This window comes from Chlamydotis macqueenii, chromosome 2 (genome assembly GCF_036417535.1).
Source record: "Chlamydotis macqueenii isolate bChlMac1 chromosome 2, bChlMac1.mat, whole genome shotgun sequence".
Lineage (NCBI taxonomy): Eukaryota > Metazoa > Chordata > Aves > Otidiformes > Otididae > Chlamydotis > Chlamydotis macqueenii.
In genome coordinates this window covers 103,616,129-103,631,530 of record NC_141557.1, presented here as the reverse complement: position 1 = coordinate 103,631,530, position 15,402 = coordinate 103,616,129, and the positions used below count along the sequence as shown (strand labels likewise).

Here is a 15,402-nt window from a genome sequence, read left to right as displayed (position 1 = left end):
CTGAATTTTTAGATGATATACAACTGAAAATTGTTGTCAGATCTTTCTACAGCATAGCATTTTTGACAATACTGTACACTGCTACCTGTAGGATGGTCATTCAGCATATAAGAACTTATGAGGTCATTTGCTGAAGAAAAGGAAAAATCCTTGACTTTACAGTAATAGTCTGAATAACTGGTTTTCTGCATCTTACAAATACATGCACAAGTAATAACAATCGATACTAAGAGATTTCGTTTAAAATGTTGGCTGGGTACAGAATGTGGCAGGTAAAACTGATCTGATGTATTCTGAAAAACACTTAAAGATGTTTAATGTTTAAACATGGTTTGGATTTTCACAGGTTAACAAAACTCTCACATCATCCCACACACTGACAAGGAGCTGATGATATAATCTTATATTAATAATATTTTTAATTGAAGTGTAAGTTATTTCTTATTTTATTCACCTAGAAGATGCTGCATCCCAATCTTGACCATCTCCTCTAGGACGCTGAACTGTCCGTCCAATCACAGATGGTCGAGGGCTACTACTTCCAGGTGATGGATTCTGAGAACGAGGAAGACCTTTTGCTTCTTGACAGTAAGATATAGACGAATTGTGGGAAGCTGTGCCTTTGTGCAACAAATCATATATTTTCCATTAGTAGAATCCATTATTCTGAAAGATACCGAATACTACGTAACAAACTAATTGTAAAAGTAAGTGAAGTAGGATATGGAAAACACCAAGTAAATATTGGAGAGCTAGGACAACCTATCACTGCCAAGTAGCAGAGTTTTTAAACTCCATTCCAAAGCAAAACCACTGAAAATTACAGTTGAATCCTAAATCTTGAGTTTTAAAAATATAAATATAGTGTCTGACTAAGGCTCCTGGATTTGTTGATGTTATAGCTGAATTAGCAAAGAAACATCCAATATAACTCATTAAGATACCAAATATAGTGGCAATCTTATGAAGAGAACCAGACTACCAATTTACAGAAACACAGTTGATCAAATTCAGCTGACAAAATGGAAACAGGAAGATCGTTATAACTAATCTACACTATTACATCTACAAAATTTAAGCACTGAGAACATTGTGAAATAGCCTAATGACTGTAAAATCCAAAACAATGATCAAACTATTTTCAGCCATCAGAATAAAAAAAGAAAATTAACATAGCTCATTAAATTAGTAACTAAATTGTTAAGCTCTAATAGCTTGAAAAACTTTTCTGAACCTCTGCCAACTCTTATGGTAAAGAGTTCATTTAGTTTCAGTTAAAAATACCTCTCCTGCTGATATACAAACAGTTGGATACTAGGAAAAGTTGATGAATGGAGAATCACAGGAAATTGTAAACATGAATAAGTATCTTGAAACAATATAAATACTCAAAAATATTTAGTAATATGAACAGTACTGAACACCATGATTTAGCAAAACGGTTTCACAAGATTACATTTGCTGTAAACCTGTGGGTTGGCTTTTTTTTTTTTTTTTAAATAATTTTAGATATCTTACTTGAAGTAAAAATATAGCAGTAAGTCAAATATTTTGAAATATGTACCTTGCTCTGTAGAGGAAAAACTTGGATCTCTGTGAAAGTTAAGCCTGCTTCTCAGGAAGATGCACAACTGTTGCAGGCATGACACGGCCTGCAAAGCTAACCGATGTCTTCCATCTCCTCCAAAAGCCAGATTTAGCAGAGACAAAAGGCTCTGCAAATACAAAACCATCAACACTGATAGCTGAACATTAATGCACCTTCACGAACAACCACGCCAGCAAGAGTCTTGCACTAAATATAGTTCACAAATGTTTCTACATGTTTAAAAATCCCAACAAAGTATAAACCTACTACTGTCTTCTTACTGAATGCAAGACTATCAGTCCTAAGGAAAAAGCTGAGTTCCACATTATATTTCCAATAAAGTCACTACTTTCATTATGGAAGCCCATTAGTGGGTGTGCATATGACAGTGAAACAATTTTATCTTATCCAGGAGAAACAAATTATTACTTCATTACTGATTAGCAATATAGGTTATTAAAACCAAATAACTTTCACAATTCAGCATATAGCTAATGTCTCCTCTATGAACCTACAGTTTACATAAAGAAACTTTTGTTTACCTAATTTGTTTAGAAACAAACTGTATCATCTACATCTTACTTTGCACAACTTACAACCCAGCACAACAAAAATCTTAAACTTTACGTTAATTCTTGCCTGTACAATCTTTGGCCTTTGAAGAAAGATCTCAGCAGGAAAATCTTGCATAATCACATCCTGAAGAAGCTCACATGTACTCCAAATTAAACTTTGGTTGTTACTTCTCAAAGAGCTAAAAAGACAGTTCATATTTAAATATGTATTAAAACAAAAAAAAAAAAAAAAACCTACCAGTAATCTTTACGTTGAACAAGTCTTTACAAGAAAGTTACAATCGCAACACTGAAGAATCTAAAGACAAAAATGCTGTAATTCTATTGTCATACCACTTTTAAACTTGAATTATTCCTTAGCTATGCTAATTCTTTATACAATAAAGAACAAACTCAATTCCAGCTGTTATCAAACCACATGTAAAATTAAGTTCCCAGAAGATAAATAACCTTATTGATTCTAAATTTGAAATTAAGATAAGAAAGACTGGAAATTCCTTGTGAAGCTAGTGATTATCTCAGTGGTAGGCAGCAAATAATCTAATCCTTAACAATAAGAAAGTTTTTTCATTACCAAGGTTCATGTATAACTCAAAAGTACTTTATGTGTACTTTTACATATGTGGGAAGTTACAAAAAGGAAAACATTTATTAGCTATTCTCCAACATGTACATTAGTAAACAATAAGAACCTTTGGGGTATTCTACTTCTTCTCTTTTCTATTTTTATTGTTTCAGAAACCACTAGTTTTGAAACCACTGTAAAAAAAATATCAACCACGTCCAGTTTTTAGTATCTGTGTTCTTTTTCTAGACTCAGGCAAAAAGGAAATTAAATATTGAAGACGTTTTTCCAGTTTCAGAGATCTTTCGAAAGGAAAAAAAAAAAACAAAACAAAAACCTATTACAAGAGAGCTTACAGTTAGAGTAGACTTGTTAAATAGTCCAGTCCATATCACTGCATTGCTAGCTATGCTACAAAGCTCTGTGTCAACTCACAAAGAATCCCAACTATAGAACTTTTCCTTGGACCACTTCAAACACTGTTTTTCTAAATGAAAGTTAAAAACAAAACAAACAAAAAATCACTGCAGAAAGATTATGTGAATGACTCAATGCCTGGATAAGTCATTGTACCTAAACTTGATGGCTTAAACTTCATTAAGCTACTACTGAAAACCCAGATTTCTCTGTCAGGTGGCCATAAGGGTAAACAATGCTTTTATTCCAGCTTGTTCTAAAATTAACTGAATAAAATCTTTGATCCACTTGAAAAATTTAGAAGACAGACTGAAGAATAAGGAACAAAAAAATGTATTCCGAATTAAACACAAAGAGTGGAGAGCAACATTAAAGAAAAATGATGAGTTGTAATAGGACAGGTTATCTGCTCTGCCTGACATTAGTGCAGCTTTTACAATCATTTATCAAAAATTAACTCATTAGATTATTTACAGGAACAGTCTAATGATGCAGAAGGTCAGAAATTGAGAGCCCCTCTTACCCAAGAAAAATAAAAACTACAAGCAAACTGCAATGTTTCTATTACTGTACCTTTCATTTGATAAAAGAACATGTCTATCTGTTGAAGTCAGAGTTAGCCAAGGAAATGTGGAAAATTTCAAGCATTTCACTGAAAAAAAACAGAGTACAGAGTATATTTTATAGAAGTATTACTCTGTATATTTCCATGGCAAAGTCAAAAACTTAGGAACTATATATCTAAAACAGAAATAACTTTTACTAAACATAGACTCGCACAAACTCAAGTGCTTCTAATGAGAGTTTTCAGCAATACCAAAAAAATATTAAGGTCATCTCAAATAAAAATGAAAATTTTATTGAAGAAAGTTTTATTACAGAGAAAACGCAGCATTAGTGGACAAGTACTCGATACCCCACATGACACTTTCAATCAAATTATAATTTTGTTCTGCATGAGCTCTAAAAATGGAAAATTGATCTCATGCTTTTAAAGCAGTAGAAATTATAGTTTTTACTAAATTATGACACATAACAACTTTTTAACTAACAGAACCTTAAAGCTATTTTTAACTTAAAGTTTGTAATAATTATTGTGCAATTCTAAACATAGCTGATACAGTGCAAAAAAAGTAACCCGGTGATTTACATACAGTAACTCCAAAACCGTATTTTAAAATCTATCTCTCAGCACCATATTGCATATTAAATACGACACTCTCCTGTGAGCTGCTACTAGTATACTGGTACAGGCAAAGACTTGCCAAAATAATAATGGTCTGTGTTTGTCAGTGCAACATTTAATATCATTTTTCTGACAACAATAAAAGCATAACACTGGCTTTCATTTAGAAACAAGGTAAAGATTTCTAAAGCACCTAATCTAGTTTTATGAAAAGTAGAAAAGTACTTCATAAAATTAAGTTTTATTGATATAAAAAGTTACTTAAACAGACACTTTTGATTATGGAACACAGACCTTCCAAAAAGCATTAGCAATTTAAGTATTTTTTTTTAATTACAGTATTCCAAAGAGGAACACTAACTATTTACTAGAAAAGAGCAAGATCTATTAAGAAGAATGTTATTTTTATAAGCATTATAATTGTGGATTCTGTGACAGTAGATTTCAAAGAAACAGAAAAAAGAACAGCTAATAATAATATTTGTAAGAGAACTCAACCTAAATTATGACTTTCTGTTGTAATAAGTGCTTTCTGTAATCAACATATTCTTATTTTATAACTATACATACCAACTGTTCTTTTGGGAGGTATTTCTAACTGCGGCAGATGACTTCTACCTTGACAAAAATATCCAGTGAATAGTTCCTCTTGAGGCAGAACTAAAACAAACAAAGTATAAGTTTAGAAAAAAGTACACTAGAAAAAAAGTCAACCAAAAGCAAATCTCAATTTATCTTCATGCTTTTCCTGAACTGCCTCCGTTTTGTCCTTGAGTTTTAACCTATTAAGAAAACTGATTTCAAATAGCCTCAGATGATCAGGAAAGTGGAGTAGAAATAGTTTTTCAATGTTTATTTTTTTACAATCATATTCTGCAACTGTAAACTTTTTTTCCATTTTCTTACACTACCTCACACATCATACAAGCAATAGCAAAAACAATTACGCAAAATGCATTGCCTGACGGAGAACTGGCAGCTAAAAAAATGTTTTCCTCTGATCCACCTATGTAGTAAGAAAATTAACTTTTAAAATAAACCATTTAAAAATCTTTTTCTACCAAAATTGCTGTCTTTTCATGTCAGCTGAAAAGTTGTCTCTCCTGTATATAATACATATATTAAATACATATCATTAATACATAAGCTGTATAACAAAATATACATAAGGTATGTAACATTAAAAGCAATCTCTCCAGAACATAATATTTGGTTCAAAGGATCAAACTACATAATGTCTAGATTATTAGTTTACACTTATTCACAGTAACTGAAGTTGAAACAGAAAGACAAATACAACACTCCTGTTACTAAACTGTAAGATTATTCAATCCACACATGCATACAATTTCCAACATAAGGAGGAATTATGTACAATACTTCAATTGTGTAGTTTCAAAAAGATGTAGTTTAAGAATGCTTATGTAAAAGATTATTACCCATACAGTGGCAATCTTAAGTAAAAATCTAGCTAAACCCTTACGTGGGCACACGGAGGAAAAAAAGAAAAAATAATTTAAAAAATACAAATAAATTTAAAAAACCAAAATCAATCAACAGCTACCACATAGTTCTAGCAAACTAAAACTCCAACCATTAGACAGGCTGCAAAAACCACAGGAAAATTACTTTTATCTCAGAGATTGCACAGTATGAGTGACTGAGGCGTGGCTATTACTACACCGTGCAGTATAACAGTAGCGTCTCTCCCACAAGAACAAGGAGGCTAAAGTAAGGACCTCCACGGTACAGAATTTCTCCTCTATACTTTGTGCTAAAATTTTTAAGGCAGAAGAGGAGAAGCACATGGGTTTACTTCTTGACTACATCTAAGAGGCACCATAAATCATTGTAACAGAAAGATAATAAGCTAGGTAACAGAAGCAAGTGATAGCACTTCACATGTAATATGAAGTTTTAAACAAAGCTTACATATTTTTCTATGACAAATACTTATACAAAACTAAGCAGATAGTGCATTCAACACTAATAAAGTTTTAAAAATCATTCTACTAGGATCACTTACTGCTTTTTTTTTTTTTTTTAACTATTTGAATTGCTCTCGAAGTTAAAGTCTACTATGCAAAGAATAATAGCAAAGCATACTGGCTTAACTACAGATCTGTTCAAAGTTGCTACACTTGTTGCCATAAATCAGTCTTTAGAAACTCATGTACTTTCCACATTATAGCAAACAGATATTGCATACTGAAGAAATAGACAGAGAAGGCCTGACTATAAACAACAGGATTGTTCTTGTGCAGAGAATTCCATTACGGGAATGGCACTATCTGATTTAGCCAAGACTACTCTTTATCTTGACAGAATTTGCTTACCATACACTTCACTGATCTCTCAGGAATAACTTGTCTACTATGCCTTGAAAATCTCAACTTTTCATAGCCTAGAAGCTTTTAATTTACTTTCTTTTCATTTTTAATAAATCACATTTCAAAATATGTAAATTACCTTGTTGTTCTACTGGAGGCTGAGACTGAGTTTGATAACGTACTGATAAAGGACTAGAAGGAAGTCCAGAAGGAAGGAAGAACAGTCCATCCACAATTCCATCAATTATAGCCTGCAAGTTTGGATCCACATCGGCACGAAGCTGAGAGAAGAATTCCACTGCACCAATTCCAATCAGTTTTTGGGCAGCAGGTGGATGCTATATTATGGCAAATAACTGACAAGGTTAGCCTTAAAAGTCTCAAAGTCTCTTGAACTTGAGGGAGGGGAGGAAAGGAAAGAACTATAATCAAAACTTAAGTTCGATTTTGCCTTTGTTTAGACCATTCATCAGTTTCAAGGATGAGATTTTTTTTTATCTCTGCATAGCTGCTGTTTAGTTATTAAAACATAAAACTATATTATGAGACCTCTGAAGTTTCTGCAATTTTTTCTCAACTTTTTAAAGTAACTTGCACCATTGTTCAAATCTTCACTTTTCAGGGACAGTGCAAGTGCTTAGCTGCAAATCATGTCCCAAAGAATAAATTAAACACTAAATGAGAAACTGAAGAAGTAGAGCAACTAAAGCAGAAACCCAGAAAATAATTCTTTTTTTTTCTACTATCCCTATGACCAATTGCAAGTCACTGAAATTGTTCTCATTTCTGTCTATATACAGTGGCTTTATTATTCACATCTTTGTAAAACAGTCTAAAATCTCATTACAGCTACAAAACCAAATAATATCCAGTTTTATTTAGCTTTAGCCTTCTAAAGACATAGAGTTTATATACAAATAAATGTTAGTATGTCATACCTTGATCAAACTGTTCACAAAATTTAGTACTTCCTCTTTCATTGGTACAACTGGAAAATTGAACCACTCCAAAAGATTAAGGAAAAGCACTTTTTCATGGACCAGATCAGCATACGAAATCAAGTTATGATCTAATTTAAACAGAATAGTCTTCAGAGATCGTTCTCTTATCTCTGTCAGACCATGACCTGCCCAAAAAATAAGAGATTAAAAAAAATCCATGAAAACATCTGACATAATTCTTATTTAGACAACCAGAATGCTGTCAAAGACTTGTGAAAAAAGCTAGTTTTTATGCTGTCAGTACTTTGCCTACCAGGAAGACAAATATTATTGCACTCACCAGCAGTAAGCTAATCAAATACACCTGCACAGTGTTAAAGTGTGAAATATAAAAAAAAATACACTGATATAATCTGGTGCCAAATGTAAAACAAGAAATGGCCTTTTTCTCGAAGCATACAACTAAATTCTGAAAACCTCTACCAGAATATATTGCGGATACCGAAAGCGGCCTGAGACTCACAAACTGGACAAAAATCTACCCAAGCCCGTTGAACCGAAAGGCACCGTATCTGAAGTGGAAAGCCTTTGTTACTTCCTAGGGAAGCACCGCCGCGTCCCACCGTCCCCTCCGCGTCTGCAGCGGGGAGAAGGGAGTAGAAGGCCAAAAACTGGCGAGGGGTCCACGGGGGTCGGGAAGTGCGAGGGGGGCCGTGTGGAAGCGGAGGGCGGGCAGGGGCAGCTGCGCTCCGCGGGTGCCAAGGAAGGAGCCCCCCGCTCCCTCCCTGGACAGCAGCCCGGCGCTCCCACTCGCAACCGACAGGCCCGTTCCGCAGGTGAAAGCCCCGCAGCGCGGTAGGCGGGCGGGGAGGAGCAGGCCCCTCGCCGCCCCCCCGCACGCAGCCCCGCAGAGGGGTGAGGACAGCCGCGGCGCCCCTCGGCAGCCAGACCCAGTGCCCCCGGAGGGAGAGCGGAGCCGTTACCCAGCTTCCTGACGAGCGATGACAACTCCATGGCGCCCCTCTCCCCGCCAGCGTTCAACCGCCGCGCCGGTTCCGGCGCCAACCCGCCCCGCCTGGCCAACAGTGTCCGCGGTGCACCTTGGGAAACGTAGTCGGCCTCCCTTCCCGTTCGGCCTACTGCTTACCAGACCGCCCTTTGCTGGGCGCCAAGCATGCCGGGAACTTTCTTCCACCCCAACCCCGCGGAACACCGCGGAGCGCCGGCTGGAGCACAACTACAACTCCCATGCAGCTCCGCGCCGAGTCTGCTCGCCCCGCTACGGGACCTGATGAGGCGGGGCGGCTTCGCGGTGCGCGGCCCCCGCCGGGAGGGGACTTGGTCTGGCCGCGACCCCCGACCCGCGGTGACAGCGCTAAGGCAGCCGGTGTTCTCGTGTTGGGCCGTTGCCTTCCTTTTCCCGGGGAATTGTGGGCCGAAGCCGTTTACCGGTGCGGGCACCTGCAGAGGCCAGGGGAAGCCCAGGGCCTGGCGCCGGCCGGGGTTCATCCCCCTTCGCCTGCCCTGCCCTGCCCGGGGGAGCGGTGCGGTCGGGAAGGATTTCGTCGGGATCCTGATGTCAAGAAGCGTTGTCGGGTTTAGTCAGGTTGTCTTGGCAGAAATAGATATCCTTGGTATTTTTTTTTTCCCCCTCAGGCTTCTCCAGACAATTCCAGGGCGGGGGGGTGGGGGGTGGGGGGAGTTTAAGGAACCGAAAACCGAATGAGAAACATAGAAATCGTCGTCAAATTTCAAAAATCCAGGGCAATGCTTTTCAGATAGAAAAGGAGCGGTTACAGATGGGTTTGCATTCCAGTAGCCGCACCTGAGAAAATTAAAGAAAATGCAGTGGAAACAGACCCGTGGTTTCATCCTTGAAAGTAATCGAGGAGCTGCAGGTGGATACATGCAATTCCTGGCCTGCTTTTTCCAGCTACATAAATGGTTAATTACCCATGCCCTACAAGTGCAAGCCCTTTCCCTCAGTATTCTGCGCTATGCAGAAACCCAACCATGCAATTTAAAAATCTGCATATTCCCAGCCTCATGGCTCAGAACGCCATGACTGGGTAATGCAGTGGTGGTCCTGAGGATTAGTTTACCAAAACCAAACCATCTAGCAGCATTCAGAATAGTAAGCTTTTCACCAGCAATTGCTGTTCTCTGCCCAGACAGGAGCTGTCATTTTGCTGTTCTGCTTGTAGCTTGAATATGAGCTGTGTATGTACCTGTCGGACGATGGTTTTTCATATCTTCAGTTCTGCCATCATTCTTCGATGTATGTTTGCAATATCGCCTTCTGCAAAGATCAGATTTTTTTTGTTGTCTGAGTTGAGCATGAAAATAAAAAGGAAAGGCTGCGTTTCTTCATCCTGTAGTACCCACATGGCGCTGATTTGGAAGCCAGAGAATAATTTATGTTTATAGTAATAACTGAGTACTTGCTAATGTTTCTTTGATGTGTCTGACAGCACTCTGGAAATAGCTCTTGCTGACTCGTGTAAAGCAAATGGATGAGGGAGTTAAGTGGGAGGTGATTCATGAGGGGGTTTGGGTTTTCTTTTTTATGTAACCTAGACTCTAGAACTACATTGCTTTGTTTATAACACAAGGCAATTGCACAAAGCAGAGTTTCTTAAATGTATAGTGAAGATGCGTAGTACCTTATAGGTTGTCTGACCAGAGGGCTGATCTTATTTTTGAAAGATAGTGCTTGCCATCGTTATTGGAAAAAATAAATTGATGATAGGTGGACCAGCGATGGACATTGTTGCATGTATCTGCTCAGGAAGTTTTTGCATCTAACCGCAGGTGCACAAAAGAAGATGGCCTTGTAATAGTCACGGTTTCTTTTTTATATCATGTCTTGTATGAGAAAGTACATTTTTATCAGCACTTGACAAAAATGTGAAAAGTGGAGTACGGTATATGCAAATGATTTCCAAAAGGATGAATGTCACAGCCCTCTCAGTTTATGTCTAATTGTTTTTCCACCCTAGTGTCCATCACTGTGCTATTCTTTCACACTAAACTTGCACTAATGTCCTCCATCTGTTGTATCAAGGTTGTACTAAATTCTTCATTGCAACTCAGAACTGTCCGTCATTTTGCAAAACAGTATTTCTGTGGGGCAATAAAACAAAGGAGCTTTATTAAGCTAATTATAAATGGACTATGATTTCTGCAACGAGGTTTTTTTTTTCACAAGAGGCTGAACTCACATGGATCTATCAGTGCTTTTCAAAATCAATTATAAAAGAAGCATCAGTGACTGAGTAAAATTTTGTTTTAGCTGTGCACGATATGCTCATGTAATGAAACATGAAGAGCTCTAATCAGATGTGTACAGGGCTGCTCCTATGTCCCCAGACAGGACTCGTGAAGTTTATGAGACACCATATGAGACGATACTAATGGAATGGGTTTGTATCTCATTTGTCCAGCAAGGAGAAGGAATTGCTGAAACAGTCATTTCCCAAAACAGACTAAATAAAAAACATTTCTTCAGGAGGAAGATATGTGTCATTCACATCTATAGGAGTGTTTGATCCCGGTCCTTTTCACCTCTTTAAATATAGTCAATTTATATTGCATCAGAAAAACAAATGTTTTCTTACACTGTCTTCAATGTCTGAATTAGAAGCTACACACACGATTCAAAGAGTTGTTGCTAACGCACAGGTGACATATGCACTCTCCATTGCTAAAATACTCCTCTGCACTTTAACCGTGGGCATTTCATTCAGATTTTCTTAACTGAAAGCCTCATTAAGTTAAAATTTAAAAATATTTCTAACCCTGAAGAGCAGCTTCAATTTTGGTAGTTTTGTTTTAGACCAGAAAAGGAGTGGTTGTGTATCCAAAACAGAGATCTGGGAGCACGCTGTATCAGCTAGTGCAATATATGTTATGCTGTCATGGCTCAAGACCAGTATTCAAGATGATCACCAGTAATCAAAATTTCATTCTTATAAATAGAGGAGTGAGATGATAAGGACAAAGTGTATATCTCATGAAAAATGAAAAAAAAAAACCACCACCACCAACAAAAAAACCGCAATCCTTTTACTGGATATTAAAAATAAAAAAAATAATTGTGGATGGGTTGAATAATTATTGTTGGCATTGTGAGACAACCTAAATAAGAGAAGACAAGTCTCTCATCACTGGGAGTGCTGATTCCCTGAGTGTCTGCATCTCCTCTTTTTACTGTCCCCACTTTCCCTCCTATCTGCTTCCTCCCATTAGCTTGCAAATTCCCATAACGGTTTCTGAAACCAGTGTGACTTTTTCCTCTCCATTGGCATTATTTAACATGGATGTCTCTTCTACCATGTATATTCTTACTGATCTGCAAAGTGTGTAGGAGTTCCACCACTGGGGAAATCAGTCACAGAATCTCATTTATATTGTCCCTTGTTGCTTCCTTACTGCACTCTACATAAGATGAACTTTAAAGAGCTGCCTACTCCCATCTCCTCACAAGCCTGGTTTCTATAATTCCAAAACTTTTTTTTTTAATCTCTTCTATATTACTTGGGTTCTATCCCAATAAATTGACTATGGGTGGACAAGTAGTGGACATTATTGTGTATCTAAGATCATGAAGTTTTTGCGTGGAACTGCAGTTGCACAAATGAAGATGGCCTTCATGGTTTTGAGAAGATTTTTTGGCAAAAGCCATCTTTTAGCACTTTTAATGCAGCGTGCTCTCTAACTTTAAAATTTCCCTTTAGTTAAATGTCTTAGAGAGAGATGAGCTTGAAAAAACTTTTTCTGAGTATTTTTTAAAGAGTTTTCAGTCTCCTTTTATTTATCATTTCTCTGATTCATTCGTTGCCAGATGAAGTCTTAGTATCTTTGCATTCAGTTTTCAAAGCTGTCTATTCACAGCTTTTTTTTTTTCCTTTCCTTACTGCTTTTGAGTTCTGTCCTCTTACATTCCTAAAGTTCCCTGAAGATCACCATATCAAAGACTCTATCTGACAGGGTCTTGGTTCCATTTTTTATAATATCCTTACTGTACTTCTGAGCTTAACTGTTGCAACTTCTAATTCTCTGTGAATTTCCTGCTGTCTGGGTCTTCACATAGGTCAAAGAGCAGCATCCTTATGAAGAAACATCGGGGCATGTCAGATGCGAAAAAAGATGAATTCAGGTGCCTCTCTGAAGGGTATCCAAATAGGGACTGCAATGCCCAAACCTCACTGACTGCTACAGTTAAAAGGAACCTTATGACTTCCCAGCTGAAATAAGATTGCAAAAAGGAAGGAGAGAAAGCAAAGAGAATGAGAACTTTGGGAATGGAAAGAAGGAGAAATGGACAAGAAAGTTTAGATGAGGAATTCCCCAGCTGATAAAATTATCTCTGTGTATTAATCACCTTCTCAATCTGCCTCTTGGTTCATTTCAGGGTCCACTTAAAAGTATACTTTCCTGCCCTGAAGGCCTTCCTTGCTTGCTTTCACCCCCAGCTTTCTCATCCTTCTCTGTTCAGTAGCTGCTGTTAGTGAAAAAGTACACCGGTATCTAAAACTAAAAAAACAACCCTGTTGGTTACCTATATATGCAGTCCATACTGGACCTACTGCACACGCACAGTAAAGACATATGCACTGGGCATATGCAGTGGCTGTGTGTTTATTGCTTTAACTACCAGATTCCTGAAATTAGTATTCAAACTCAGTAGGATGATAGCAGACTTACAAAGGTTTTCTGTAATCATTAGTGAAGCTGCATGTATAAAAACCCTTTCCTTTATGCTTTCTGCAGCCAGGAACAGCATTTTGTTATTGCATTATCTTAAAGCTTGTGACAGGATCTCAACAGGTGCTTTAAAGTAAATTCCTGAATTTTACTGCTTCCAAATCAAGTACATAATACCCAGCTTAAGTACATGTTACAAATGTTTGTGTTTGCAGCAGTGCAGATGCAAATGTGGAAGCTCATTTATGGTATCAATAATTTATTGTTTATATTTTCTTCCCTAGTGAGACTTTCTAATTTCTCTGTTTTCCTTTTTTATTTTCCATTTAACTGGATTTATCTTCTATGCTAAATTGCATATGCAGATATGCAATTGACTTACAGAGTGGTGCAGAAAAAGCACTTGCATCTAAATAATTGCTAGACAATTTAATTTCATAGAGATTATTGTATTTGGTGAGTCAGTCAATATCAATATAAATGTCTACCATGAAAGTGCAAAACAAAAGGACTTTAAAAATCCTAAGCGAGAAAATCTTTCTTCCGTGATGTTTGTTTAAAACATATAAAAGCACATTTTTACACCATGAGTAATGAACTTAGGAAATCTGTTGGCACAGGAGGTTGTCAATGCAGGTAGCACCAGTAACTCCTCCCCAGAATTAGGCAAATTAGCGGAGAACAGGCCCATAGACACTAGAGGCACAGGCAGGGATGTGCCCACCGACCTTCCAAGGCAGCACTCGTGGTCTCTGGGGAGGACTGATCAGACAGACCAGGACAAGCAGCTCTGCCCCCGCAATGTCTCCAGTCATCACTTGAGGATGGCTGGATTGGTCTCCCCCAGTAAGACATTTCTTACTCTCATCTGATGTATGGATCTAGATCCCATCAAAGTAAACATACCAGGAACAGAAAGGAAATATGACTTTGGGAATGCATACTCTGCAGCTCTGAAAAGAGCCTCTTGCTTTTAGCATTTGTCGCATTCCAAACACTTCAAAAGAGAGATCCAGCCCACAGATTTTTAATGACCTTTTCACAGGCAGTAGGCATCTTCTTTCCTTAGAAATACAGAGCCAAATCAAACTCAGTGTTGGCATGGGGTTTTTTTTTGCCAAAATGAAGAGGCTGGGTTGAACTGCCGTAAATTGTATCTGCATCCACTTCACAGAAAGAGCTGGCAAGGCAACGCCCAACGTATGTAATTAGTTTGCTTTATCTGAGGGCACAGTGCATTACACACAATTTCTGGCTCAGAATGCATAATTACCACATATATTTTCACTTTTATAAACAAATTCCAGTTATATCATTTTAAACTAATAAACCACTCTGATTAAACCTTTGATATTATTAAAACATCTAGCATTTTAGTTTCTATCAAGGCACTTCTTTACTGCTTTCAGATAATCTAGCACATTGTTTAGTGCATTTGCTTCATAAAGACAGTTTATTCTAAAGGGAGCTGCTTCTGTAGTTTATTACTTGGACAATATTAAACATCTCAAGATGGTCTACAATTCTAGAAAACAATATCTTCTTGAGAACTGTTAAATTATCATGGGGGCTAGTCTTTACTGCTAATACTAATGCTATACATCATTGCAAAGGATAAAAACATTTAAGTAATCAGTTATTAGATTTGGAAGATATTCCCATTTTAGCCAACATTATGACATTTTTGTTTTGATTCTGATGTAACTGTAATTAAATTACCAAGTCTAGGTCAAAACAGGAAATAATTCTTAAAATACTGATGGAGTAATCACATTGTATCATTCCAATTTATAGACTTGTAAAAACTTTGGGTGACGTTAACAGAGCTCAATATAATTTTCAGTATTATTGCTGTTAGTAATAATAGTATCTGCAAGCTATGTAATACTCTTTATTTGCCTCAGAAATTGAGTTTTCCAGACTCATGTCATTACCTCTAATGTATCTCGACCACATAGTCATATTCACAATTTTGGCCATTAATTAACCATTGCACACACTTCAAAGTCTCTGAGTTACAGAAGAAAAGAGAAGCCAGTATTTAGTGTCTCCCATTTAATACTTTTCTCCAGTCTTACCCTTCCCTTAGAATTC

General features: G+C 37.3%; 1 protein-coding gene across 5 annotated transcripts in view; it reads right to left on the bottom strand.

Annotated features, from left to right (window-relative positions):
* The window catches only part of RTTN (rotatin), an 89,410-nt gene extending 80,758 nt beyond the window's left edge, over positions 1-8,652 (bottom strand). For 3 of the 5 annotated variants that reach the window (XM_086740554.1, XM_086740556.1, XM_086740557.1), the window contains exons 1-8: positions 8,586-8,616; positions 7,600-7,787; positions 6,801-6,999; positions 4,902-4,991; positions 3,719-3,797; positions 2,228-2,342; positions 1,565-1,715; positions 455-620 (exon numbers count right to left, since the gene is read on the bottom strand). In XM_086740554.1, coding sequence (XP_086596680.1) covers positions 455-620; positions 1,565-1,715; positions 2,228-2,342; positions 3,719-3,797; positions 4,902-4,991; positions 6,801-6,999; positions 7,600-7,787; positions 8,586-8,616 — 1,019 coding nt within the window. Of the gene's footprint in view, positions 1-454; positions 621-1,564; positions 1,716-2,227; positions 2,343-3,718; positions 3,798-4,901; positions 4,992-6,800; positions 7,000-7,599; positions 7,788-8,585 lie in introns of those variants that run through there. The other 2 variants (XM_086740558.1, XM_086740559.1) reach the window with 2 other exon arrangements.
* Positions 8,653-15,402: the final 6,750 nt, after the last annotated feature.